General features: G+C 52.9%; 1 protein-coding gene across 5 annotated transcripts; it reads right to left on the reverse strand.

Moving 5' to 3' along the window:
• Positions 1 to 13,342: 13,342 nt before the first annotated feature.
• On the reverse strand, positions 13,343 to 25,084 carry CERCAM (cerebral endothelial cell adhesion molecule). Of its 5 annotated transcripts, none has more exons than XM_075560700.1 (13): positions 24,483 to 25,079; positions 22,997 to 23,107; positions 22,722 to 22,839; positions 21,288 to 21,422; positions 20,905 to 21,109; positions 18,900 to 19,019; positions 18,427 to 18,503; positions 18,229 to 18,362; positions 17,204 to 17,336; positions 15,376 to 15,503; positions 15,038 to 15,241; positions 14,494 to 14,746; positions 13,343 to 13,759 (listed from the first exon to the last, which is right to left on the reverse strand). In XM_075560700.1, the coding sequence occupies exons 1-12, from the start codon at positions 24,689 to 24,691 to the stop codon at positions 14,494 to 14,496; spliced, it is 1,827 nt and encodes a 608-aa protein (XP_075416815.1). In that variant the 5' UTR covers positions 24,692 to 25,079; the 3' UTR covers positions 13,343 to 13,759. The 5 variants fall into 5 exon arrangements, with proteins under 5 accessions (XP_075416815.1, XP_075416817.1, XP_075416818.1 ...); XM_075560702.1 differs by having other exon boundaries at positions 18,229 to 18,335; positions 24,483 to 25,076; XM_075560701.1 differs by lacking the exon at positions 13,343 to 13,759 and adding an exon at positions 13,985 to 14,355 and having other exon boundaries at positions 24,483 to 25,081.
• Between the last annotated feature and the right edge of the window lie 1,742 nt (positions 25,085 to 26,826).

A 26,826-nucleotide genomic window follows, 5' to 3' on the forward strand; every position in this document is an offset into this window, starting at 1 on the left:
CGTCATGTACGTCATCATCCAGAATCCATGTTCTTTCTTGTGGAAATGCACGGCCAGGGACCGTGCCAAGTGAGGAAGGAGGCAAGGAACCTTTAAACACCGAGCACAGGAGCCTAAGGCCATTCAGCAAAGGACAGACAAGGCATGCCCCTCTGGAGGCAGGAGCCTGGAGCCACTCTCCAGACGGACTCAACCACCGAAGACAGTACTTGCTATCTAAGAAGGCGGGGACTATGGCCATGCCACCCTGAACACACCTGATGGCCTCTGAGCTCTGAAGAGAGCAGAGAAAGAAAGGGAGGGAGGGAGGGAGGGAAAAGAAAGGAAGCTGGGGGCGGGAGGGGGAAAATGAGCTGATACCAAGGGCTCAAGTAGAAAGAAAATGTTTTGGAAATGATGATGGCAACATATGTACAAATGTGCTTGATATGATTGATATATGGATTGTTGTAAGAGCTGTGAAAGCCCCCAATAAAATTATTTGTATTTTTAAAAAAAGAAGAAAGGGTTACAAGAAAGAATATTTTGAACCTGATTGTGATAGACAATTGTACAATACTGCTTGTTGTGATTGAACTATGGAAGGATATGACATCTGTATTAGCTCCCTATGCAAAGGCTTTTGGGGGGGCAGGAAGAACAAGGAAAGAAAGCAGCAGGGTGAACATTTCTAGGGGGAAATATGTAAATGGATTTTTTGGTTTTTGTAAATGGAGTTTTAAAGATTGACAAGTGGTTTGGCAGTGTGTTATAAGGTTATGTTTACACTCACCTCTAGATGGAGCCATTACATCCTCGGTCTTATACAAAGCAGTACAGACTCACATCCATACAAAGCCTGATGCTCACTATTCAGCATACCATTGTTCATGAGACCAGTGGCCATCAAGTCCACTCTGACCCAAGGCAATCTCATGAGCTCTGTGTGGAGCAGCACACCCTAAGGTTTGCAAGGGCTGTGATCCGTTGGCAGCAGGGCTTCCAACTGTAACTTTGTTACCATTTCAGCTATTGTTTCAGTTTACTGGAGTTTGAAACATCATGGGGTCTGCTCTGGTTTTGCTTCCTCTACCATGACTGGACAGACTGGATCAAACCTGTGTTTTGCCCTCCAATCTCAAATTGATATTCTGGAAATGGTATCATGAATTGAATTATGTCCCCTTAAAATGTCAACTCGATTGGGCCAGGAATCTCAGTGGTTTGGTGGGTGTGCAGTGATGTCATCCGCCCCGTGATGTGACCTGAGAGGATCAGCTAATCAGTTGTCAAGAGATGACCGTGGGACGCAGCAGCCTTGCTCAGCTCACTGTCCATTCCGATGAGAGGACGGAGAAGCCAGGAGGGAGAGGAGGTCATGACTGTCAGTGCAAAAGAACTGGGAATGGAGCGTGTGTTTTGGACCCAAGGGTCCTGCACGGAGAACCTTCTAGGCCCAGGGGAAGGTTGAGGGCAAGGCACGTGGAGATCACCAGGGAACACGTTTGTCAGCCATGTTTGTATGGCCTACAGACATTGCAGAGGTGACAAAGACCTTCACCCAGAGCCAGCAGAGAGAGAGAACCTTCCCCCCTAAAGTGGGCACCCCGCGTTGAGGCTTCCAGCCTCCTCCACTGTGAGAGACTTAAGTTTGCTTGATCAGGCAATCCACAGGCGGCCTTTCTGTTAAAGCATCTCACTGGATGACGAAGAATAGACACAGAACCTAAGTGACTCCATCTGAGCAGACAGACACAGGTCACAGACTTGTCCCTTACATCGCAGATAACAATGCACTTTTCCATTAACTCAGACTGTCTTCATCCCAACGTTTTGTCATTGGTTTTGAAAGTAGCAATATTGTTTCTTCCTAACACTCATTAGTAATTAAATCTAAAGGGACAAGGATATTAATTTTTCATCACCATTTCAAAACACTTCAATAAAAAAAGTCATAAAATGTGTTTTTAATTTAAACTTGTTTAGTATACTAGAATTCACTGTAGCATTGAGCCACTTATGACAAAATAATAATTTACAAATTATCAAGGGTTCATGAGGGAGGGGGAGTGGGGAGGGAGAGGAAAAATGAGGAGCTGATGCCAGGGGCTTAGGTGGAGAGCAAATGTTTTGAGAATGATGAAGGCAATGAATGTACAAATGTGCTTTACACAATTGATGTATGTATGGATTGTGATAGGAGTTGTATAAGCCCCTAAAAAATGATTAAAAAATAGCATGGTAAAAAACAAAACAACAGCAGAGAAGGGGGGAAGGGAGACTCCGGATAGGGCAAGATATGACAAAATAATGAGGTATAAATTACCAAGGGCACATGAGGGAGGGGGGAAAGGGGAGGGAGGGGAAAAAAAACAAAGAGGACCTGATGCAAGGGGGCTTAAGTGGAGAGCAAATGCCTTGAGAATGATTGGGGCAGGGAATGTATGGATGTGCTTTATACAATTGATGTATGTACATGTATGGATTGTGATAAGAGTTGTATGAGTCCCTAATAAAATGTAAAAAAAGAAAAGAGGAGAAAAAAATGATTAGGGCAAAGACTGTACAGATGTGCTTTATACAATTGATGTATGTATATGTATGAACTGTGATAAGAATTGTATGAGCCCCTAATAAATTGTTAAAATTAAAAAACAAACAAACAAACAAACAAAACAAAATAAAACCGCCCATAACAACCTCGTCTAACCTAAGACCAGGAGAACGAAATAGTACCCAGTAATCGCTACTGACCACTCTGACCAAGGTCCTACTAGGTCCTATTGGTTAGAAAGAGTTAAGAAAATCATAGAAGAAAATCCAAAGCCCAAACAAAGAACATCAACCACAAACTAGACTTAGGGGTCAGAAAAAGGATGGAGGGTCCCTCAAGAGTACTTCCCTGAGAAAGCCTTCTAATTGGAAATGGAAGACACTCCCAGAGGCTAAATAACAGACGCACTGTGCACCTACCAACCTGAGAAATATGCTCTCCAGAACCCGTCGACTGTACTAGAGCCAAAGGGCAGCATGACCCCAAACTGATGAGAAGGAGGGAGCGCCAGGGAAAGAGGACAGATGCTGACACCCTGTGAGGACGGCAGCCAATGTGAAGAACAGTTTAGGGATGAACTATTGATTGGGAAAAAGAGTTTGCTATGTAAACATTCACCTGAAGCACGACAAAATGTTGTTTTTAAAAATCATTTTATTAACTGGAAAATGAAAAAAAAAACATTTTATTGGGGGCTCGTACAACTCTTGTCATAATGCATCCATCCATCCATGGTGTCGAGCACATGTATGCATTTGTTGCCATCATCATTCTCAAAACATTTGCTTTCTACTTGAGTCCTTGGTATCAGCTCTTCATTTTCCCCCTCCCTCATGAATCTTTGATAATCTATGTTATTATTTTGTCATGTCTTACACTGTCCGTTGTCTCCCTTCACCTACTTTTCTGTTGTCCGTCCCCCAGGGAGGAGGTTATATGTAGATCCTTGTAATCAGTTCCCCCTTTCTATCCTACCTTTCCTCCACCCTCCCGGTATCACCACTCTCACCACTGGTCCTGAAGGGATCATCCGCCCTGGATTCCCTGTGTTTCCAGTTCCTATCTGTACTAGTGTCCATCCTCTGGTCTAGCTGGATTTGTAAGGTAAAATTGGGATCATGATAGTGGCGGGGAGGAAGCATTTAAGAACTAGAAGAAAGTTGTATGTTTCATGGTTGCTATACCGTACCCTGACTGGCTCGTCTCCTCCCTGCGACCCTTCTGTAAGGGGATATCCAGTTGCCTATAGATGGGCTTTGGGTCCCCTCTCTGTACTCCCCCTCATTCGCAATGATATGATTTTTTGTTCTTTGATGCCTGATCCCTTCGACACCTCATGATCACAGGCGGGGGTGCTTCTTCCATGTGGGTTTTGTTGTTTCTGAGCTAGATGGCTGCTTGTTTACCTTCAAGCCTTTAAGACCCCAGATGCTATATCTTTTGATAGCTGCGCACCATCAGCTTTCTTCACCACATTTGCTTATGCACCCGCTTTGTCTTCAGTGATCATGTGGGGAAGGTGAGCATCATCGAATGCCAGTTTAATAGAACAAAGTGTTCTTGCATTGAGGGAGTACTTGAGTGGAGGCCCAATGTCCGTTACCTTAATACTAAACCTATAAATATATGCACATATATGTAACATTAACAAAAATGGTAACATTCATAATATTTGGCATCAATCAGAAACAGAAGATTCAAAATACTGTTTAACAGGAAACCTGAATCAATACTGGAAACAATTCTAGAAAATGAACTCTTCATTCTGAAGTTGGTGATATTCATTACTTCCTCTTTGAGAGTCACATGAAGTGATAAAGATTTATTTGCAAAGCACTAAAAGTAAAAAGACTTACCATGTCTAACACATTCCTCCATAGAGACAACCTAGTTCTAAGCTGAAGACTCTCCATGACATCAGCTAAACGTCTCATTACTAATCTATGGTTAGGTCATACGCAATTATAACAACCCAGGAGAAGCATCATTGGAAGGAGCCATAATTATACCCAATCAAGAGAATACCCAGTAGTGTATATATTTTTTTCATTTAAGCTGTCCCTATTGTCTCATAAGAAGAATTTCAAACCTCAGAAAGCACAGCATTGAGTGTGTGTGTGGGTGGGGGGGGTGGGGGTCAGATGATTACAGACATCCTCCCTGAAGGCAGTGGCTGCCAGACTGCTGTCTCGCCCCACCACAGGGGTGGGCCTGCTCCCTGCTGCTGGGGACAATGGATAATGGTCTCTATCAGCTGAGCCAGGGAACAGGCCAAACCCGCTCTGTGACATCCAAAGTTAGGCTGCCATTCTGTATCTAGGATCCGCCCATGTTGCCACATGTATACCCCCAATCCTTCCTCTTCCTATTGTGTGGATACCCCTAGATCACCCCCTCCCATTACTGTATTACCTATAGCACAACCCCTTCCTGTTACATATGTCTGCACTTGTGTTTAGTAGGCTTGCATGTCCCCAGAGAATATAAAAGCCTGGGCTAGCATTAAATATCTCTCTCTCTCCACGTGGACCACCAAGCAGGGCTGAGGTGAGCATGCTACCATGAATTGTGCCTGACTCCATTTATTTCAATACTTCTCTGTTGTCTCTCATGCTCTCTATAACTTTACTATGATTTTTACTTATTATCACTGTACAATTGTGCCTATCGGACCCATGATGATGTGTTAGGGGCTGGCTTCCCCTGGCACCAGCGCATCACCATATTGAGTTCACCTCCTGTAGTTGGGGATGTTGTAGAGAGGAGCAAGTATTGACTCAATGGCCGGGAGGTTGGTCTGTGACTGGGGATATTGTACATGGTTTCCTTCCTCACATTTATGAATACCCCATGCCCTCTCAGCTCTCCCTTCACAATGAAAGCTTGTTAACATAGACTCAACACGAACAACACACTGTAGTCATTTGATTTCAGTCTTCTTTCAGCCTGAGAAGCAATTCCAGCTCATCAACACCGTTGCCTTGCTCTCTCCCATTGCACGTTCAGTATCGCTCCTTTTTCAATTGTCATTTCCTAAATGCTTTTAAAATGGAAGGTGGCATTCAATTCAAACTCAGACCTAAGTAGAAACTGACCCAAAAGATTCTTGAATGCTATCATTTTCAATGATTGCTTTCCCCTGACTTTAATTTTTCTAAGTGTTTCCAAATGTATTACTAAGAGTTTTTAATTTTAGCTTAGTTTCCACCCACATACCAAAAACATTTCTCATTGTTCAGTTTGGGGTTTTACCATGACTTTCTTTAAAAATTTCAGTTTCTAAAATTAACCACACATGCTCATTTGTCAGTAGAAAAGTAAGAGTGTATATTATTCTGTTAGTACATGGGAGTACTTTGCATCTTACTTCGTAAGCTTTCTAACTGGCACGTACCCGGTTCCATCTTGTTGCGCAATGCAGTAAAGGTTTCCTGAAGTTATTCTCGGAAAACCTGACACAGGATGCTGGAGCACAGAGCATTTGCATGCGTTCACAACCATCTTCTAAAATCCTTGGGTTCGGCATCCTTCATTGCTTAGACCTCATGGACATGTGCATGCAGCACACTTCATACCACTCAACCTTTTTAATAAAATTCAGGCGGTCTTCAATATTGTCATTTTGCCTCGATGTTTGCTATTCAATCTCCCTATTGCTTCTCAGAGAATCAACAAATTGATTCATAGTACAGTCATTTTTCATGATTACCGAATAGTTGTTATAAATCAGTATTTTGCTGACCTACAATGGGATACCATGTTCCTTAAGGACTGGCCTGTCTTTCCTTTAACTCTTTCATCCCCAGTGTCAACAGTTAGTTGTTTCTTTGACCATCTGTGCAAACTGACTGTCAATTCCGAGCACTGGCGAACTCAATCTACTGGCGGCAACACCCACTTTCAAAGACTACGTTCCTTTTTCCAGATTGCGACTCATTTTGGACTTCTTCTTTTATTTAAAATGTATTATTAACTGGGATCCAATGCCCATATCGTTCCATCACATCTAGGAGAATTGTCCAACTGCTACAGTGGTCCTTTCCCAAACATTCTTTCCTCTCTGGACACCTTGACAGCGTCTCCCCTTCACCCCACCCTGGGCTTCAGCTTTAAGGACAAATGAGACATCATTTCCCTAATATTCTCTAAGCTGATTGAAAATTTTTGACCAACGGAAGCAATAAGTGGATTTAAAATTTTACAGACCCCTGAATATTCAATTAACTCAAAAAGAACAACCATTGGCAGTAACTAATTCAGTGCAGGCACCAGCAATTGTTTACCTGCAAGTGTCACTTTTAAGGCTTTCTGTCGCGGGAAATGTCTTTTGTTGCTGATCCGGAGCACATGTGACACGCACATACTTCATCTTCTTTGCACTCCATTGTGCATCGTCCGCCTGGCCATGTTCCAGCGCCTCTCTAACTTCCCCGAATAGTCGCCAACCATAGCTGAGGTGCACATTTTACATGTGCTCTTAATTTCTAAATGGTGAGGGTCGACGGAGGACGATGTAAAAGATAAAAATAATAAATAAATAATGAAAATAATAATCTAAAACTTAACAAGCGTTCGTGAGGGAGGGCAGCTGGGGGACGGAGGGCACAGAAATGGAGAGCTGATATCTGGGGCTCAAGTGGGAAGAGAAGGCTTTGAAAATGATGATGGTGGCATATGTGCAAATGTGCTTGACACACTGGAGGAATGAATGGGTTGTGGTGAGATGTAAGAGCCCCCAATAAAAGTTTTTTTTTTAATTCTCAATATGAATTTTCTCAGGTTCGTCCCATAGTAGAATTCAAAGGGACTTAATGAAACTAACACTGGAGTTTATTTTATAATGACTGTATTACAGGAGTGAGACCTGGTGGCTTAGTTGTCACATGCTGGGCTGCTAAGGGAGAGATGAGCAGTTCAGAACCACCAGGCACTCTGCAGGAGCAAGATGAGGCTGGTTACTCCCATAAAGGGTTACAGTCTCAGAAGCGCCCAGGGGCGGTTCCATCCTGCCCTGGAAGGTCTCTCTGAGTCAGAGGGGACTGGCTAACAGGGAGTTTGGTTTGATCCCGGAAGTGCTTGACTGGTAATTAAAATGTGCTCCATGAGACAAAGGTGACATAAGGGGTGGTCTTGGAAACCCTGTGAGGTAGTTCCACTCTGTCCTATGGGGTCACTCACTCACTATGAGTCAGAGTCAACTTTGTGGGTTGAGTTTGGTCGATGACATGACAGTAACAATAAGGCTCACACATTGGCAGCATGAACACATTACATATTAAAATACTGTAGTTGAGCCCCCAATAAAATAATTTTGAAAAATTAAATACTTGCAGCCATGTGCGAGAATTAAGGCCTTGGGTCAGTTTGGCTGGATCAGGAGTCTCAGTGGCTTGGTACTTAAGACCTCATCATCGTCCCCTAATAAAACCAGCCTGGGGGTGAGGTCTCTTTCCAATGTAAGTGGATGCTGTGGAGAGTTTGCTTGCTTTTTGCTGGGTGTGGATCCTGCTTTTGTGTTGTCATCGAATCTGTCTATAATCCTTTGGATCTGAGCCAGCAGCCTGCTGTATTGTCTGGGGTTTGTTACTTTTATCCAGGGTGAAAGAACATTTCCTAAGTCAGCTATAAACAATTTAGTTTTGATACTTTCTGTGTGGTCCTGGGCTGCAACTGGCCCTGTGATTAGCATGCATTTTGATGGGGGGTGGGGTGTCAATAGATTATGCAAATGAGCAAGTTGTGACCCACTACAATACAAAGTGCCAGTTCTTGGCACTGCCTTGAAATTGACAAGGGGTGCACGTACTTAAGCAGTGAAACCCACAGAAGCTTTTTGATAAGAGGCAGGAAGCAGGGGGAGGAAGCAGAGGGAATAAAGGCGGGGTGGGGGTGGGGTGGGGTGCGGGTGGGGTGGGGGTGGGGAAGGAACCGCCTAAAATCACTTTGCAGTGAAGACCATGCGTGGCCTGGAAGTGGCCTTGGGGCAGAGCTAGCAGCAACAGGTCAGCAAGGGGCCACTGCAGCCAGGCCGGTTCAGGCGCTATCAGTACCATTTCCCAGGGGACACTGAGAATCAAGATGAGCCCAAGGCTGATCCCTATGAAGTGAAGACCAGTCTTACCACCACGCTCCAACCTTTGTGCCAATTCTGACATCAGCCATCCTTCCCGAAGTACTCTCTGCTTCTCTACTCCAAAAAAACCCTAAAACTCACCTCCTTTGAGTCCCCCGACAATTCACAGCAACCCTCGAGGGCAGGGTCAAACTGTTTACAGGAGTAGAAAGCCCCGTGTCTTTCTCCTTTAGCGCAACCTGTGGTTTGGAACAGAATCGCCAACCTTGTGGATCGCAGGCCAGTTCCTAACCCCTACACCTCCAGGATTCCTGACTTTCCCTACCAGGTCTGACGGTGTGCTGAAACGCCCCAAGAGAACTCACACATCACGTTTACAGTGACGGTAAGTAGTCTATGAAGGAAGGGGCTCTGATGGCAGTCGGGTAAGCTGCGGACTGTTAACAGCAAGGTCAGAGGCTCAAACCCACCAGCCACTTCATGGGGAAAAGATGAAGCTGTCTGCTCTCACAAAGACTTACAGCCTGCAAAGGGGCCGACTAAAGGAAATGTGGGTGAAAGGGGAGACGAAGGACAGTATATGAAATAATATATAATTGATCAAGGATACAGGAGAATGGGAGAGGGAGGGGAAAAAAGAGGAGCTTATATTAAGAGCTTAAGAAGAAAATGTCTTGGAAATGATGATGGCAACATATGTGCAAATATGCTTGATACAATTGATTAGGGAATGTTATAAGAGCGGTAGGAGCCCCAATAAAATGATGAAAAAAGGAAGAGACTGACAGCCCCAGAAACCTCTAGAGCAGTGGTTCTCAGCCTGTGGGTTGTGACCCCTTTGGGAATTGAACAAACCTTTCCAGGGGCCGCCCGATTCATGCCGTTTTCCCCAAAATAAGACAGTGTCTTATATTAATTTTTGCTCCCAAAGATACGCTAGGTCGTATTTTCAGGGGATGTCGTATTTTTCCATGAAGAATACGGTACACATTAAAAGAGACCTCGCACTGTCTGTCTGCTCGGGCTGTGCTGCAGCCAACAGTGAGCTGCTCGGTGGCGCCCACCGCTACAGTCCAGAGTCCAGAGTTATAGTAGCTTGGGGGCCTTATTTTCGGGGAGGTCTTATTTTTGGGAGGTGCCTTATATTTCAGCAAGAGGCAAAACTGTAAGTAGATCTCATTTTCGGGAATGTCTTATTGGGGGGGCAGGGTAACAGTAGCAAAATGGCAACAAAAATAATTTGATGGTTGGGGGTCACTGTGGGGTCCTGGTTTACAACTGCCGGCACCAGCACCATGACAGGCCATATAAAACCAAAGTCTGGAGCAGGCTTAAGCTCCAATTTCAGATTCCTGGACACTGAGGTAATTCTGTCAGAGAAGGCATCACCTGTCCCAGATGACCAGTAGGGAACGGCGACACCCCCCCCCCAATTGACCAGTCAAGAGAATATGTGCGTAACTACTCGCCAACCACCACTGGACAACACTGTTGCCAGAAGTTTTCTCCAATAAGTTTAAAGAACAGCAACACTGGACTGTCCCCGGTCCCTAGCCCCATAAAAGCCCAGGGAACAAAGAACTCGGGGCTGATTCCCTTCTGGACACTGGGTCCCGCTGCGCTGGGCAGTGCAGGGAAGAAAGCCCTAGCTCGAGCTAGACAAGAGATAAACTCCTTTTGCCATATTTGCATCTCAACTGGTCGTAATTCTTCCGTGTGGCCAAGGTGAGCTCGCGTTCCCTTCCCCAATCCAACATCACCACGCCACGAGGCACTGCATGAAAGGGTGGCGGCATTAGGAAGTTTGAGAACCACTGCTTATAGGGTGGCTGTGAGTCAGAAGAGATTCCACGGCAGTGGGTATGTTTGTGTTTTCAGCAGTGGGTATGGGGTCAACAAGATGCAACTCGGGGTCAGGAAGCATGTCGGCAACTGCAGAGGGCTCCTCTGAAAGGGAGGGAGCGCGCATTCCTCCGTCCTTGGGAGACAGCCCTCTCAGCTCCTGTCCCTGTGTAAGCCCCCTCAGCTATGCAAGGCCCCTCTGGACCCCCTGAGGACAGGCTACCTCCAGGCCCCTAAAGACAGGCTCTTCTTGGCCCCCTGAGGATAGGCCTCCTCTCACTGCTAACCCACCTGGCTCATAGCTGGGCCGTCACTTCTGTTCAGATCTCTCCACCTGCTGTCCAAGCGACAGGTTTCTGCCGTCACCGACTCTCCCACGGGGCTCCTTCCAGGCCTCCTGCTGCCTTCAGTGTTAGAGATGAGTCTCGTGTCTCTCTCCTCTCTTCTTGCCTTGCCTCCTCTCCTGCGGCTTTCTTCCTCCTTCTTGCCAACCTCTCTGAGATTGGTTGCACCTGTAAGGCGCACATACAAGCAAACTCCTAGTCCGTTTCCAGGCATGGACCTCCCACCAGGGCTACGAACTGACCAATCCCCTTTTCCGTAGGCCACAGGCCCTTCATTTACATAGTAGGCGACAGTCACTTTACTTAGGTCATCTTCAAAGGCAGGCAACAGAACAACGCTTGGGCAGGCTGCAAGCATGGACCAGACAAAAAGTATCAAAGGACGGTGGCATCTGGTTTGTTAGTTTTTTCCTTTAACCTTATTCAGCCCCCAAAGGGAACCAAGCTCTGATACACACAACCTCAGCATCACCAAAGCACTGGCCTGGGCCAGCGCCCAACCCCAGGCCCCGGGTGCCTGCTGGGGGAAGGGCAAGCCCAAGGCAGCACAGAAGGCCAATGGGCAGGTTTCAGCGCTGGGGTGAGAGGGGGGACTCCAGTACAGAGGGGGGACTCCAGTACAGACGGGGTCCAAGAGGGGAGACACCTGGCTGATGACAGCACTTGTCCCCAAACTGTCAAACCGTCAAAAGCTGGCTTGCTGTCTGTAAAGTACCCCTCAATAAGTTTGACTTTAAAAAAGAAGACGGTTTCTGTATTGGCATGGGAAGTGATGAGCTTCGTTTTTGCCATGTTTGGGTCTCCGATGAAGCACGCATGGCCAAGCCCAGGTGCGGTTAGCCACAGCTGGCAATGTCTCCCCTTAACGAGGTCCCCAGGAACCAGGGTGTTGTGGGTGGTTCAGGGCCAGGACTTCTGGTCAGAAAGGGGACTCCAAGCTTTATCTTCACGGCTGACTGCTGAATCCCAGACTTCAGTATCCAACTACCATTGACGCCCCCTCCTGGGTCTCCCCCTTGGTGCATTCTAGAACTGAGCTCCCGGCCTGGCCCCTGGCCAGCATTTCCATGCCCGCCCCACTTCCGTGCACTTCAGCGAAGTTAACTTCTGTAACGCCAAGACGGACTCAGTGGCATCTGGTGATGTGCCCTTCCTTGTGGTCTTCTGTCCCCACCCACGAAAGTACCGGCTGTAGAGGGGCAGGGACTTTAAGTGGGCTTGATCCACTGCCTATCCCAGCACCTGAACCTGGTCCAACGAGGGTGCTCAGGACTTCACCGGACAAGGAGGACCTCGGAAACCTCCAGAGGGGAGGTGACTTGTTTATGGTCATGGCCATCCAAATCCATGGCTTTCACCCTTCAAACTAACAGAGCACCACCTGGTCCTATGGCTACCTACTGGAGGCCCAGGCAAGCAGCCCCCCGCCCCCCAGCTGCCTGAGGGCAGCCTTTGGAGACAGCTGCTGGGCCCTGAAATCCAGGAAGACAGGAAGCCAGGAGTTCCCAGAAGAACTGGTATGTGTGTGGAGGTAGGGGGTGGGAAGGTGGGGTGCCCTCAGCAACAGGTCAATAACAAACACCACCCACACCCTCAACCCAAATGCCCTTCCCTGTTGTCAGTGCCCAGCAGAGGGCGCGCTGGACCCCAAGCTCCCTCTGGCAGCCCCTTGGTTAGGGCCTGGCAGCCCAGGGGAGGGGAGTCTCCTTCGCTGGAGCCTAAAGGGGGATCCAGAGCACAAGAGCCTAGTCCAAAGAAGGGAGCAGCAGGGGGAAGGCAGAGAGAGTCGGGGTTAAGGAGGAATGATCAACACATAGCTATACCCCCACTCCAGGGGGCCGAACAATAGAAACCATGGGGGGAGAGAGACAGAGGTCAGTGTAAGATATGAAAATAGGGGGGAGCAGGGAGGGAGGAGGAAGAATGAGGAGCTGATGCCAGGGGTTTAAGTGGAGAGCAAATGTTTTGAGAATGATAAGGACAATGTGTTTTACACAACTGATGTATGTATGGAGTGTGATAAGAGTTGTATGAGCCCCCAATAAAATTATTTTTTAAAAAGATATGAAAATAATTTATAATATATCAAGGGGTCACGAGGGAGGGTGGGGAAAAGAGCTGATACCAAGGACTCAACAGAAAGTATATGTCTTGAAAAAATGATGGCAACATAGGTACAAATATGCCTGATACAATTAATGTACAGATTGTTATAAGAGTTGTAAGAGCCCCCAATAAAATGATCTTTTAATTAAAGAAGTGAGCACCAGCAGCCCTGTTTCTGGCCTGAGCAGCCTGGTACTGACCATGACCATGACAGAGCCAGTGACGGCATCAGTGATGACCCTAACAGCCCACTGGGTGGGCACTCACTGTGGACCGGGGAGAGGATGGTACCCACCCAAGATGACTCACTAAGGACGCGATGCCAGGAGGGGAGACGAGGGTGGCTGGGGTCCTCCCGACACTGCACGCCACCCCCGTCTCTACCCCTCCCAATGCATATGCACAGAATGGAAGGCCTCCTCCCAGACACGAGTTAGCAAGGTATAAGGTACAAATCCAAGCCGGCTTTTATTGAGGGCCTGCTCCCTGCTGCCACCAGGGCTTCAGGGCCCTCCTCCCGCCTCCCTGTCCTGCCCACCAGCCACAGAAGACATGGGCCCAGGCAGGGCAGACCCCAGGGAGCTGAGGTGGAGGTAGAGGGGCAGAGTTGCCCAAGTGGCTGGGTCCTCAGGGAGAGCTGGGTCCCTGGGGTCTGCAGGGGAGGCTCCCTGCTTCTCTAAGTGCTGCCTCAGGCCAGGGCAAGGTGAGGGGTCCCCGAGTTCTGCCCTTTTGCTCTGAGACCTTTGGGAACAGGATTCATCTGTGAGTGGTGTCGCCCTCTGTAAGGCTGGGTGGTGCCAGGTCTCTGCAGTGGTCTCGCCCTCACTTTCCTGGCATCCCTTTAGTGAGCACCAGCTGGACCTGTTGGGACGGGAGGAGCAGGAAGAGAGAGAGCATGCTCAGGCTGATACCAAGGGCTCAAGGGGAAGGAAAATGTTTTGGGAAGGATGATGGCAACATATGTACAAATGTGCTTGACACGATGGATGTATGGATTGTTTTAAGAGCTGTAAGAGCCCCCAATAAAATGACATTTAAAATTTGTTATTTATTTTAATTTTGACTTTTTTTCGAGAGAGAGAGAATGCTAAAGTGGACAGCAAGAAGCAGAGCTAGAGAGCAGGAACAGCCAGTCACAAAGACAGAAACAGACAAAGAGGGAGCTAGAGAGCCAGAGGAGGCAGAAACAGGCATCTGGTCATCGCCCCCCCACCACCACCACACACACACACACACACACACACACAACCTCACTGCCATGGAGTTGATGTCCACTCATGGTGACCAGAGGACAGAGCAGGGCTGTCCCTGGGGGTTCCCAAACTGTCGATCTTTGTAGGAGCAAAACACCCGTCTTTCACCCGAGGAGGGAGCAGCTGATGATTTCAAACTGCTGACCTTGTGGTTAGTAGCCAAGGCCTGGCTCAGGCTCCTGCCAGAAAGAGGCAGGGAGATGGCTAGAACAGAGACAGACAGACAGACAAGAGATAAGCCAGAGTCGGAGTGAGGGAGACGCTAGGCTGAGAGGGGAGCAGAGTCTCACCAGAGAAGGGGCCAGAAAGCCCAGGCCTGGGGGGGTGGGGCGCTGCCCTCACCTAGAGCTCATCCCGGGGGTGGGGGTGAAGGCTGTGCCCACTGCTGCCAGCCAGGTCCAGGCGGGGATCCCGGAGGTTCTTGTGAGAGCCGCTCCAGCTGACCAGGCGGCCGCTGTCATCGTCCCAGAGGGAGGATGTCTCGGTGTCACTGAGCCACTCTGCATCCCCTGCATAGTGGGTGGGAGCAGCCAGCAGGGGTCGGGCAGAGAAGGCCCGCAGGTCCCGGGGCCAGAAGTGCGCCTTGTATTGTTTGCTGCAAGGAGAGAGGGAGGCAGAGAGGGGCCTGGTCCACACAGCATGCCTGAGGGAGCCAGGCGCCTCCCTGCCCAGCCTGGCTAGCCCACATGTAGCTGAGAGGTAGGACTTCTCCCCTTTCCGGGGCGAATAGAAACGGAGGCACTCAGGAATCCGGGCTACTCCTCTGTGACTTGGATAAATAATGACGTTCCCCTTTCCCCAGCCTTGACATCTGCCTGGCAGGGGGTGTTGACATGCTGTGGGGGCTGCCAGGAAGGGATGCCCCTGCCCCTCTGCTGAGCCTCACTTGGGGTGCTGGTCAAACATGATGGGCAGAAACTCATCCACAGGCAGCATCCGGCGCAGGGGCTGTGAGGCCAGCAGTTTGCGGGCCCCCGCCAGGCTCAGGCTGTATGCCAGCGTCCAGTAAGAGTACCCAGCCACCACAAGGTGTGGCAGCCCCTCCACGACCTCCTCCTCCTCAGGGTTCACCTGCTTCCGGCCGAGGTAGCTGCGGAGGCACAAGGGTCTCAGGCGACACCAAACACCCCCTTCCCCAATCCCGCTCTGATGGGGCTCCCAGAGTACGAGGCAGCCCCCATGAGGCCCACCCCTCTCGCTGGCCCTCGGGTGCCGGCTGCTTACATTAGGTCCCACGCCAGCTTCTCAGCCGCCACCTCTTCCATCAGCCGCTCCAGCCGCCCCCTGAAGTCACTCTGGAAGCGGACGTCGTCCTCAAGCACCACAACCTGGGCCAGGCCCCGAGCCGCCACCTGGAGGGCACGGCAGGGTGGGGGCCAAGCTCTGCAGACTCGGGCTGGCTTTCCTTCCTTCCGTCCCAGAGACACTGTCCTGGCCACAGCGCCCCGCTGCGCCGCAGCTGCAGGGTTCCCGCTGCCCAGGGTCGAAACCCCAGAACCTCTTTCTGACACTCCAGGCCCCCATCTCGGCTCCCTTTAGCGGGCAAGCCCAGTCCCTGGCGCCATTCACTTCGCACTGACTGCACCGCAGGCCCTCAAGAGGCGGGCACATGATCGCCCAGCTTGCAGCCAAGACGAGGGAGCCGTGGACCCGGCAGCCACACCACCAGGAAGAGGCAGACCTACAACTTGAACCTGGATCGGTTGCCTCCGGGCCCAGTTCTTCATCTCAGCCTCCTGAGTTCTACCAAGGGAGTTAGGCAGGGTGGGGGTTGAGGGAGACCCCAGCTGGCAATATCCCAAAGGAAAAACACACTTTGTAAATTTGGAAGTGTGAAAAGATCATGAAATCAGCCCAGGGACAGTTGTGCAACAAACTGGCAGAAGTATCATTACAAACCCACCTGCAGACGTATTCTGGCTCTAGCATGAAATAAAATCAAGTGCTTAGTTCTGTCTCCTAGAGGGAGTCCCTTGTTGAAGGTCTGGTTCCCTTGGTCTCCCCAGTGGTGTTCGCACAATGACCCCTAACCAGGCTGTCTCACCCAAAGGCTTCAAGGTCAAGTACTAAGCAGGGGCCAACCACCAGGCCTGCCTGCCTTCTGTCCCGGGCACCCAGAGCTCCTTCTGGCTCAGTGGCTTCAACCCCAGCTGTCCTTGACTGAGAAGGCTCTTCGCCCTGCACCTCGATGGCAGACCCACCCTGCGCCCACCCTGAGCCCACTTCAGGACAGGAGTCCAGAAGGGTGGGGGCCAGTCTCCCCCTTCCTGTCTGTGTTCTCAGAGCAGCGCGTCTGCAGGCACACAGTAGGTACAGCTTCGAGATTACACTTAGGGAAGGGCGTCCTTCAGCGTGTGGGCAGTACTCTATGTGGCTGAAGGGCACGTGGAAATTACTGGGCCGGGGTACCATCTGCATTGTATACTCTCAACCACACTGGGGCGACCAGAGGAACAGAGGGAAAGGCCCGCCCTCTCTGGAGATGCATCCACACGCCAAGGAAGCCCGGGAGCTCCAAAGCTGCTGTGAGAGACACGCTTCCTTGGAGGGAATCTGAGTCTGCCGCCCATGGACTGAGCTCCCTTGCCTCCCAATGGAGAGACGGTGAGCTCCCGTTCTGACAAAGCACCTCGTTTGTAGCATTCTACTATAGCAGCCCCCAGGAAAATAGTAAAAGAAGTAAGTTATGAAGAGGGGTGCTCAGTGGAGACCAGCCTGGTGCTGAACACACAGGAGGGCTAAAGCCATTAGCCAGGCACTCCCCTGGCAGCCTTGCAGTTTTGAGTTAGGCTGTAAGCCTCAAGGTCAGCCGTTTGAAACCACCAGCCCCTCCAAGGGAGAAACACACAGGGCTTTCTACTCCCATAAAGAGTTCCAGCCTTGGAAACCCACTAGGGCAGCTCTACCTCGTCCTACAGAGACTTCTTGTGAGTAGCCTCAGCTCAATGGCAAGGAGTCTTTCATTCACCCAGAACTGGGCAGAGCAGTGAGTCTTCAATCCTCGGAGCCTGCTCTCCCTTCTGGGCATGGCTAATAGGAGCAGGGTCCTCACCTCTTCCCAGATGGAGTAGTGGCTGAGGAAGCAGCCCACCTCGCCCTTGGTCAGTGTACGGCCTGAGTAGGGGTCTTGGTAGCCAGGGAGCAGATCCACGCCTAAGCTCCGGAGCACACTGCGGTTCAGGGCCCTGAGGAGAATGATCAGAACAGGGAGCTGGAGGAGGAAGTGACTGCAAGGGACCCCAGAGGGCCTGGCTGGTGCATGTTGGCATTCACCGTCCTAGAGTCTGATGTGAAGGTTCTGTCCTTTGAACTCCTTCCTTCACACGGTCTCATGCCATCAGAGACTGGGTACCCCGGGCACTTTGGGAAGCCAGTAGCCAGACAAGATGTGAGCTCACGGAAGGGGCAGGGCCATGAGTGGGACGGGGTAGGGGCTGCCTGGGGAAACCTAGAGAACGTGGCTGGTCCTTCATGCGCAGGAGGGCAAGCCATGGCCGGATGGCCAGTGGTCCAAAGGGCCTGGGCTAGAACCAACAGCAGCAGGCCCAGAAAGCTGTGTGTGAGCCTGGTGGCTGGCGAGGTCACGTCTCTGGGTTCCTCCCCGGCGGGGGGAACAAAGCTGACCTGCCTCACCTCCACCCATCAGGAGCCTAAATCCACAACAGGGACTCATCATGAGAACCACAATGAACATATGGGAGATGTGCGAGGCTCAGGCCTGGATCGCACTGCACTGAGCCCTTACGAAAGCCTAAGGGCGAGGCAGGTCATTGCTATTTCACACAGGAGGACACAGGGCTCAGAGATGGGGGAGGGTAACTTGGCCAGGGCCCACCCAGCTAGAATCGGCAGAGCTGAAACCGGAGAGCCCTATCGTTCCAGATCCCGGGCCTGACCCTCTCCACTCTGCCCCTGTCACCCTCGCTCCAGCCTCCCGAGACACGCACACTCAGCTCTGCCTTCAGACCTCCCCGAACAGGAAACACACCCCCCAGGCTGCTTCTCTGCCTTCCAGGGAGCTCAGAGATGGACCTCACTGCACCCGTGCTGCCCAGTCCCCTGCACCGCAAGCCTCACCGGCCGTCCACAGCATCCACCACCCGCGCAGAGATCTCCATCTCCCAGAGCGAGTTCAGCATGCGTTGCCTGCGGTCCGGCCTGCGGGCCAGGCTGATGACAAAGACCTGGAGGGTGGGGCAGTGGAGACAGACCTGCAAGGTGAAGGTGAGGAGAGCTTGCAGACCTCTTGACCTAATTGCATCGGCGGGGGCTTACCTCATCAAAGCCCATTTTGCTGAGTCTCTTTGGATGCCGGAACACGTGTGCTGAGGCCTGCATGGGGGGACCATCCACTGCAGAAAGACACACACCCCCAATCACAAATACCTACTGGCTACACCTGGGGTCCTAGCACCTCCCCTCCATCACCTGGTCCCTGCCCCCTTCAAGCTCCCCCTGCCCCCTCTCGCCCCTCCCACACCCCGAGCACCAGTAACAGAATGCCTCGCTAGAAGGACCCTCTGCAGTTACAGAACCTAATTGCCCCGACGGTGGAGATATAGAGACTGAGGCCCAGGGGTGGGAGGGTGCTTTGTGTAGAGTCAAAGAACAGGTCAAGGGTGAGGCTGGGACACCCCCCCTCTCTCTCCCCCCTGCAAGTCAGGGCCTATGCAGCAGGGCATTAGCAGGAAGCAACAGTGGCAGGCGGGCAGGCAGAAAGCCAGAGCCAGCTGCCCACCAGCCCTCACCAAGCGCTTCTAAGATCAGGTGGATGAAGTTGGTCTTCTCGTCCTCCAACCCTTGGTGGGCTTTCACAGGCACATTCATGTACCCGTAACGGTGCTGGTTACACACATGGGCTGAGACCCCTGCGGAGACAGCCCAAGTGCCAGTCAACTGAAAGATCTCGGCCCCCCTGGCCCAGGAACTGCGGTGTAGGAGCCCTGGCTGGGCGTCTACGTGTTACGCGAGACACAGAGTCTGCGTCAATTGCTGTCGGAGGGGATTTCTGCGGAAATGGTTCATTCATGCGACAAATGTGTCTAGGGCGCATTCAGTCTGCCAGGCGCTGAGCTGGACACTCATCAGCTGGAGTCCCTGCCCTTGGGGGACCACAGAGAGGAAGGAGCAAGCCCCCGCTCCACAGCCACATGACGCCACCAAGCCCTGTTGCTGCCGGCCTCACTGCCCCTCCTGATCCAGGTCCCAGCCGTCACTCCACACACACCACCACCCCCGGGCTCCTCTGAGCTGCTGTCTAACTGGCAGCTAGCAGCCAATTTGTTTTTCCTGGAGTATTTCTCAGTGCTATCACATACATGCGTTTACTCTGTGTCTCCTCTCGAGACTATGGCTCCTGAGAGCCGGGGCATTCCATCTACCCTACTGAATGCCCGCCTTCAGCAGAGCGCCTGGCTCATAGCGAGGCCACAATGCCTGGGTGCTGACCTGGAGACAAGTGGTTCCTGGATGAGTGACAGCCATGAAAACCATAAGGGGGCACTCTTGCTTCTTCTCCTTTCTCTGCATTTACTTATTCCACTGCCACTTGTTTTTCACGTGGGAAATGACTGCTTTTGCTTCCCCCTTGCACGTCTGCAGACTTTGCCAGCAAGAGAAACTGCACCCTGTGCCCAGAGCCACCGACTACACCACCATCCTCTCTGGCCACAGCACCCACGTTGCAAGCTCCAGGGCAATGCGGCCTGATTCAATGTGGCCCTGATCCCCAGCCCCGCAGTGCACACCCACCGGAGTCCTCATGTCCTGGGCCACCCTCAATCCAGCCCCAAACTCTGGTTTCTGTGGCCTTCTCCGGGAGCCCTGGTGTGTAGTGGTTATGATGTGAGCTGCCAACCACAACGTCAGCAGTTCGTAACCACCAACCGCTCCATGGGAGAAAGATGAGGCTTTCTCCTCCCCGAAAGAGTTATAGTCTGGAAAAGCCACGGGGTAGTTCCACCCTGTCCTGTCCTACAGGGCCACTAGGAGTCAGTGTTGACTTTGAGTGACAGGCCTTCTCAGGAGGCTCACTCCAGTAGGAGTCCCTCCCTCTCAGGGCTGACCTTTTCTTGAAGATTAGCTTTGTCTCATCCGCACCCAAACACTTGGCTGATCTCCTCAACATGCAAATCTGATCATGTGCCCCTTTGACGGCTGCCCAACACTCCCAGACAAAAGACTAAGTGGGTCCTTGCCAGTCAGGCTGGTTCTTAGCTACCCTTCCTGTCTGGGCCTGCACCGCCCTGCCCTCATTCCCGATGCACCAGGCACACGATCTTCTTATGCTCCTGGCTGCCACAGGGCCTTTGCACCTGCCAGTCTCACTCTCTGCTCTGCCCCGTTGTCTTGCTAATGCCTACTCACAGATCTCAGCCCACAGGGTCACTTCCTTGAGAAGAGTTTCCTGACCAGGTCAATTCCAATCTAAGCACCTGAAGCCCCAAGGACTGAGAGGCTCTGCCTCCTGTCATAGTTGTGGATTGGATGTTGATCTGTGTGTGATATCTGGAGGCTACCTGTCCGCCCTGGCTCACGGTAGGTGCTCCGTGAACATGCACCTAATAGAGGAGCAAGGGGAATGCCCAGATGGAAGCAGCCGGAGCAGCTCAGGAAGGGTTACAACTTTCCAGAAGGCACAAACAGGATTTCACAAGACGAGGCAGGGGTGGGAAGGGTTCTGTTAAGCAGAGGAACAGCGTGTGCAGAGACCCAGAAGCCTTCAAGGGGTGCTCATGGGGGGCTGGTCCTCACCAGCTGCCTGACAGGCGAAGGCGAAGACGATGATGTCATCGAAGGGCCAGGTGTAGTTGGGGTGAGGTGGGTAGAAGGCGAGCTGGGCTGTCCCTTCAGCCCGCAAGGACACCAGGAAGGTGGAGTGGACCATGGGGACACGGAAGCACCCCTGGCGCTGGCGATTCTTGGTGGGGAAGTACTCAGTGGTGCGGCGGTAATAGCCCTGGGGTGGGAGTAGGGGCGCGGCTCTGGGTTGTAAAGGGCTCCTTCCTCTCCATTCCCACCAACTGCTTCCCCCTGCCATGGTCCACAGACCCCAAGACATGGGATTCCTGCTCTTGGGTCTGTCACTCCTCCCAGGATCTCAGACTTCCTGAGGAGGCCCTCATCCCTGGTCTCACCTGAGGCGTGATCCCGCACCAGAAGTTGGAGTAATAGGTCTGGGAGTCCAGCATTGGGGCCACCACAGGCAGCCCCTGATCGATCAGAAGCTGCAGCGTCCGGTTGTTGGTCAGAATGTTGTCTGTGTCAGCAAACTGGGAGAACGGGCAGGAAGGTATCACAGGCCCCAGCCTTGTCTAGGCTGCAGATCCCCCCACCAAGGAAATCACTGCATGAGGCCCCTCCAGGCCACCACAGACCCCGAGTGGTTCCCAGAATCCCTTGTGAGGTCTGTTTCTAGACCAAGGATGTAGTCTGGGATAACGGGTTGGAGACTGGACCTGTCTTGCTGCTCGAAGAGTCTTAACCAAGCTGTGGCCTAAGGTTGAGTCCAGCAAGCAACGCTGAGTTCTAGTTCACGAACCAAGGTTCGGGCTATCCTCTCAGCTCTGTCCCAGGAATCCAGGGTCAGAGTTCTTAAAGGAGAGTGTAGCCCCGGGAGCAGAAGACGACTCATTAACAACCTACACAATGCAGAGGATGCATCTTGCTGGCCCAAAGTCCCGAGGACTTAGAGCGCTGAGGAAGACAGAAGACTGCAGCCTGCCCTCAACAGAGAAAATAAAAGTCTCCACAACAATAAGCAACATAAGTGACAGAGACAAGACTGAAGTTGTTGAGGAGTTAATGTTCCATGGATCCACAATCAAGGCCCAGAGAAGCCGCCACCAGGAAACCGAATGATGTCCTGCGTGAGGGAAATTGGTCGTAGACATCTCTGCAGAGTGTTACAAAGCAAAGACGACGCTTTGAAGACGAAGGTGCAGTGGACCCAAACCTTGGAATTTTCCACTGTCCCCGATGTCTGGGAAAACTGGACACTGACTGACTGAGGAAGACAGAAGAACTGATATCTCTGGAGTCCGGTGTCGGGGAACAATATTAAACCTACCACGGCATACTTGAAGAAGTAACAGACCTGTGTCTGAATAAGGACCGCCAGGAGGCAAACTCGGTCGCACATACTTTGGACATGTCAACAGGAGAGACCGGATCCTGGTCTTCGGATGGACATGCCATCAGGAGAGAAGGACAGCATGCGTGGTCAAGAACAAAATCAGAAAGGAGAGAGAAGGGAAGCCCTTCTAGGAGACAGAGAGACAAGGTGGCCGCCACAGTGGCATCAAAGAGAAGCCATTGTGAAGAAGGTGTGGCGTTTGCTTGGTTGTGCACTGGGTGGCGCGGGTGAGTTGGCACCGGACGATAACATAAGCCCTAGGATCGATTTGCAATGCCCGGGCTTAGTGCCTACTCTCAGTATCTGATCTGAGCTCTGGCCCCAGGTTGCCATGTGAAGAATCCGGGCTACAGGAGAGGTTCAAGTCACCTCGAGATTTGTGCCGGGGACAGATTCTTCCCCAGTGAGAAGCCCACGCGAGGCCAGGCTTCCTTACCAGGATGTAGTCCGCCCCCCAGCCCCTGGCAAAGGCCAGGGCCTCCTGCTTCAGCTCCATCAGAAACTGGTACCGCTCTTTGGTCCAGTGCTTGGGACCCTCTTCGTGTGGGTAGGACCTGAGGAATACAGGTATGCGATGTGTCACGGACGCCGGCGTCTCTCCACCTTTGCAGGGAGGTGGGCAGAGCCCTGGGCAGGAGGCCGTGGTCCTGGGCTAGCCCATTTCCTCTCTGGGCTGTGGCTGTTCCCCGGTCTTTCCCTCAGGTCATTTACCTGGGCTCCCCCTCCGGCCTCCAGACCACAGCTGCGTAGCTGTCACCCACAGAAGCCAGCCACTCCTGCAGCATCTGGGTGGTGTTGTCCACATTGTGGTCTGTGGCACACCTGGACACAGAGGAAGAATGCTGACTAGACACCGCCAGAGAAGGGCCAAACAGCCCCCAGGGCAGCCTTGACCCCTGGAGCACCACCTGTGAGGTTGGCCTCCCCAGGGGACTGTGGTACACTACAGTGGTGGGTGAGGGGGTGGAAGCAGAACAGCCAAGTCCCAACCACCCATCTCCTTTCCGGACTTCAGTCCCCTACCACTACCACTACCACCACCACCATGCCATTCTGTTTGCTAGAAGCTTCCCTGTGCATTTGAAAGATGAAGGGTACCTCAACTCAGGTACAAGCTACAGGTACCTGCTCTGTTCCCTGGTTATGTCCTTGCCATGTGACCACAGGACAGCCCCTTCCCCTTTCTCAGTCAGGACTGGACAGAGCAGGGCAGCCTCCCCCACACACATGTTGTAATGCGGATCAGCCACACTTAGGTCCCAGAGAAAAGCTGATGGGCGCAAGCCTGGCCCCCAGGGAGAAGAACATTGCTTCTCTGGAGGGAAGGGGCTCCCCTGACAGCGAGGAGCTAGGCTCAGCCAAGAGCCTCAGCTTGAAGGATCCTGCCCCTTTAAGCCAACTCCCCAGACGTGAAGACGTGTCACATCTTGGAGGGGTGGGAACAAACTAACTCCCAAACTATGGTCATTGTGGGCAGCCTCCCCAGGCCACAGGCCACGGCTCCACCTCCAGGCCTTGGTGTCTTGGGGTGAGCCTCAGGGGTAGCTTGTCATTTCTCTGTTTATCCCCAGCCTCAGCTCAGGACTCCTCCTGGTTCTGGCTTCCAGAAAGTGGCGCTTGTGTTCTGAGTCCAGAGTTCTTAACAGACACCTGTGGGGAGACACTCACTCCAGGAAAGGGGAAAGCCCCCCCCCACCAAGCCCTTGACTGACAGAGGCTAACTGGAGGGGGGCAGTCTTACTCCCCTGCAGAGCATGAAGGGGCCCATGGCTGACAGCACCCCCATCTGCTCTCCGGAAGGCCAGTCCTGCTGTCCCTGGCCCCAGGGCCTCCAGCCTCAGGGGGCTTCAGCGTTCCAGTCTGCTCCAAGTCAAGCTAATCCAAACTCCCACCCAGATGGGGTTTGGGCTCCAAGAGCTGAGATAGGAGGAGCTGGGTCCAGCTTACACCACAGGAGGCCCCCAGAGGCGGAGAAGGGAACTGGACAAGGGCAGGTGTCCAAGGGTCACCCTTATACCAGTCAGGGGGCTAAGGGCTGCTGTCTGGGCCTTGAGGCTGCAGGCAGAGGGCCCGTCCGCGAGGGTGGGGCCTGGCAGTATGGCTGGGCGGGGAGCAGATGAGGCTGTGGGGGCCCAGAAGACCGGCCTGGAGGGCTGGGGAGCGTTGTCTCCTGGGTGCCAATGGCCGGGTGTCTCACCAGAGGGCCAGCCTGGCCCGGGGGTAGTCCAGCCGCTCCAGAGCGCCCAGGTAGTGGGGCAGTGAATGCTCGGCATTCCGGGCTAAGATGGCAAGGACCACAGCGGGCAGCGGTGGCTCCGCGCTGCCCGCAGCCTCTAACCGCGGCCCCAGCGAGAGCAGCAGCAGCAGCAGCAGCGGCAGCGGCGGGGCGACGGGAGCAGCGCGCATGGCGGGCGCTGGGGTGGCGGCCAGGGGCTCCCAGCCCCGCTAAGAGGAGTAGGCGGGGCTGCTAGGTGGGGAGGGGCCGGCGCAGGGTGGGGCCGAGGGGGCGCGGGGAGCCACCCAAAGGCTGGTCTCCCAGTGCCGGGCACCTGGTGCGGGTTCTCGAGTTTCTTCACCTAGGACAGGGGCTAGGGGGCATCTGCAGGGCCAAGGCCGGAGGCCCAGGGGCAGACCCCTCCCCTGGCTGCAGGACCCCGCAGTGGGGGGAGGAAAGGGGGAGGGCCTGGGGTGACGCCACGGGGGCCTCTCCAGCTCTCAAATCCCCCGCGCCTCGATGCCTGGAATCCGGCTCTACCCAGGCCAAGGCCCAGGAGTGCGGGTCCGACCACCGACCACCGGACCCTCGGACTTAGCCACTGCTCCAGCTCCCGCCGGGCGGGCGGGGAGGGCGCGCGGCTGCCTTTCCGGGGTTCCCGGGCCCCCGCGCCCCCTGGCGGGCCCAGACGCGAACGCAGCCGAGCTCGGCGTGGAGCCGACGCGGGGTGTGTCTGCGAGCGGGACCGGCTTCGGGGCGGGGCCAGGGGGTCCCTGACCTGGCGGCCCATCCCGTGGCGGCCCCGGGCTGGCTTCGTGGGCGCGACAGCGTCCTCCCTTGCGCACCTGTGTTGCTCCGACGCTGCTTTAAGAGAGCAGAGCCCACTCTTGCCTTGATGGTCCAATGGTGAGCTCGGCGGAGCCTCCTCTGGGGCAGGGCCGGGTTCTGGGGACCCTGCTGAGAAGGGCCGGCTGAGGAAGGCATCAACAAAAAGGGGAGCAGCCTGGGGGTGGCTCACGAAAGGTGGGTCCCAGCCACGGATGGGCTGCGCATCTCAGGTCACGCCCTTGAACCCCTAGGGGCTTGTGGGTAAAATGGGGCTGATAACCCCCCGGGGAAAGTTTGCAAGGAGTACTTGAGGGAATGAACGCACGAAGGGTCTCTCTGTATCGGGGCCCGGGCGCATGGCGAGAGCCCACACTCCCACTCCACCTGGAAGAGCCAGCTGTCTTCCAGGCATCTTGGACTTCCCAGCGTCAGGTGGGGACCACGGGGCTTGGCTTGCACACCCAATCTCCCCTAGGGGCAGTGGGGCCAGCCAAGAATGGACTTACTAGTGATGGGGTGTTGAACTCCAGATGCGCTCCACAAGCACCGACAGGTTCCAGGTCAAAGCTTCTAGGGAGGCCATGTCCCAGCCAGGGGCCCTGCAGTGAGAAGGTTGGAGGCCTCTCCAAAGCTTCCTGGGTAGACTCTCGGAACCCCCACCCTTTCCTAGGAATCCTCTGGCCAGAAGGCACTTCCAGCCCGAGAACTGGGGTGCCCTTTTGGAAACAAAGCAGTGTCCCTACCTCACCCACCCGAGTCATTCCAGAGCTCCCCAAGTCCTTGAGACTCCACCCGTTCCATTGGTTAATCTTCTAGCAGTTCTCAACCTGTGGGTCGTGACCCCTTTGGGGTTTGAACGACCCTTTCACAGGGGTGGCCCGATTCATCACAGTAGCAAAATGACAGTGATGAAGTAGCAACGAAAATAATTTTATGGGAAAAAAATTAACGGTTGGGGGCTCACCACCAGATGAGGAAGTGTATGACAGGGTCACGGCATTAGGAATGTTGAGAACCACTTCCTCTTTCTCCTCCCAACGCAGGAGGCCGTCCATCTTCAACTCTCTCCCTCTGTCCCTCCCCTGCCCACCCAATGGTCCAGCCTATCACTAACGCCCTTATTGCAAGGTTTCCCCATCAACCGTCCTATAAAAGCCAACCCAGCCCTATAAACCAGCTTGCTCTGGAGTGGGTTCAAACTCAAACTCCTTGCCATTGAGCGGAGCGGCCCCATAGGACCGAGTAGAGCTAACCCTGTGGGTTTCCGAGGCTGTAACTGTCCACTGGGAGTAGAATGCTTCATCTTTCCCCTGAGGAGCAACTGGTAGTTTCAAACTGCTAACCTTGCAGTTAGCAGCCCAATGCTTAACCCACTAGCCACTAGGTGTTCTGGAGAAGGTTGGGGCACTGGGAAGTCATGGTCTCCACCCTCAGCTGAGCTTTCCCCTAGCCTGCTCACTCCCTTTCAGTGACATTTCAAATACACCCAGTTCTCTGA

This window comes from Tenrec ecaudatus, chromosome 10 (assembly GCF_050624435.1).
Source record: "Tenrec ecaudatus isolate mTenEca1 chromosome 10, mTenEca1.hap1, whole genome shotgun sequence".
Lineage (NCBI taxonomy): Eukaryota > Metazoa > Chordata > Mammalia > Afrosoricida > Tenrecidae > Tenrec > Tenrec ecaudatus.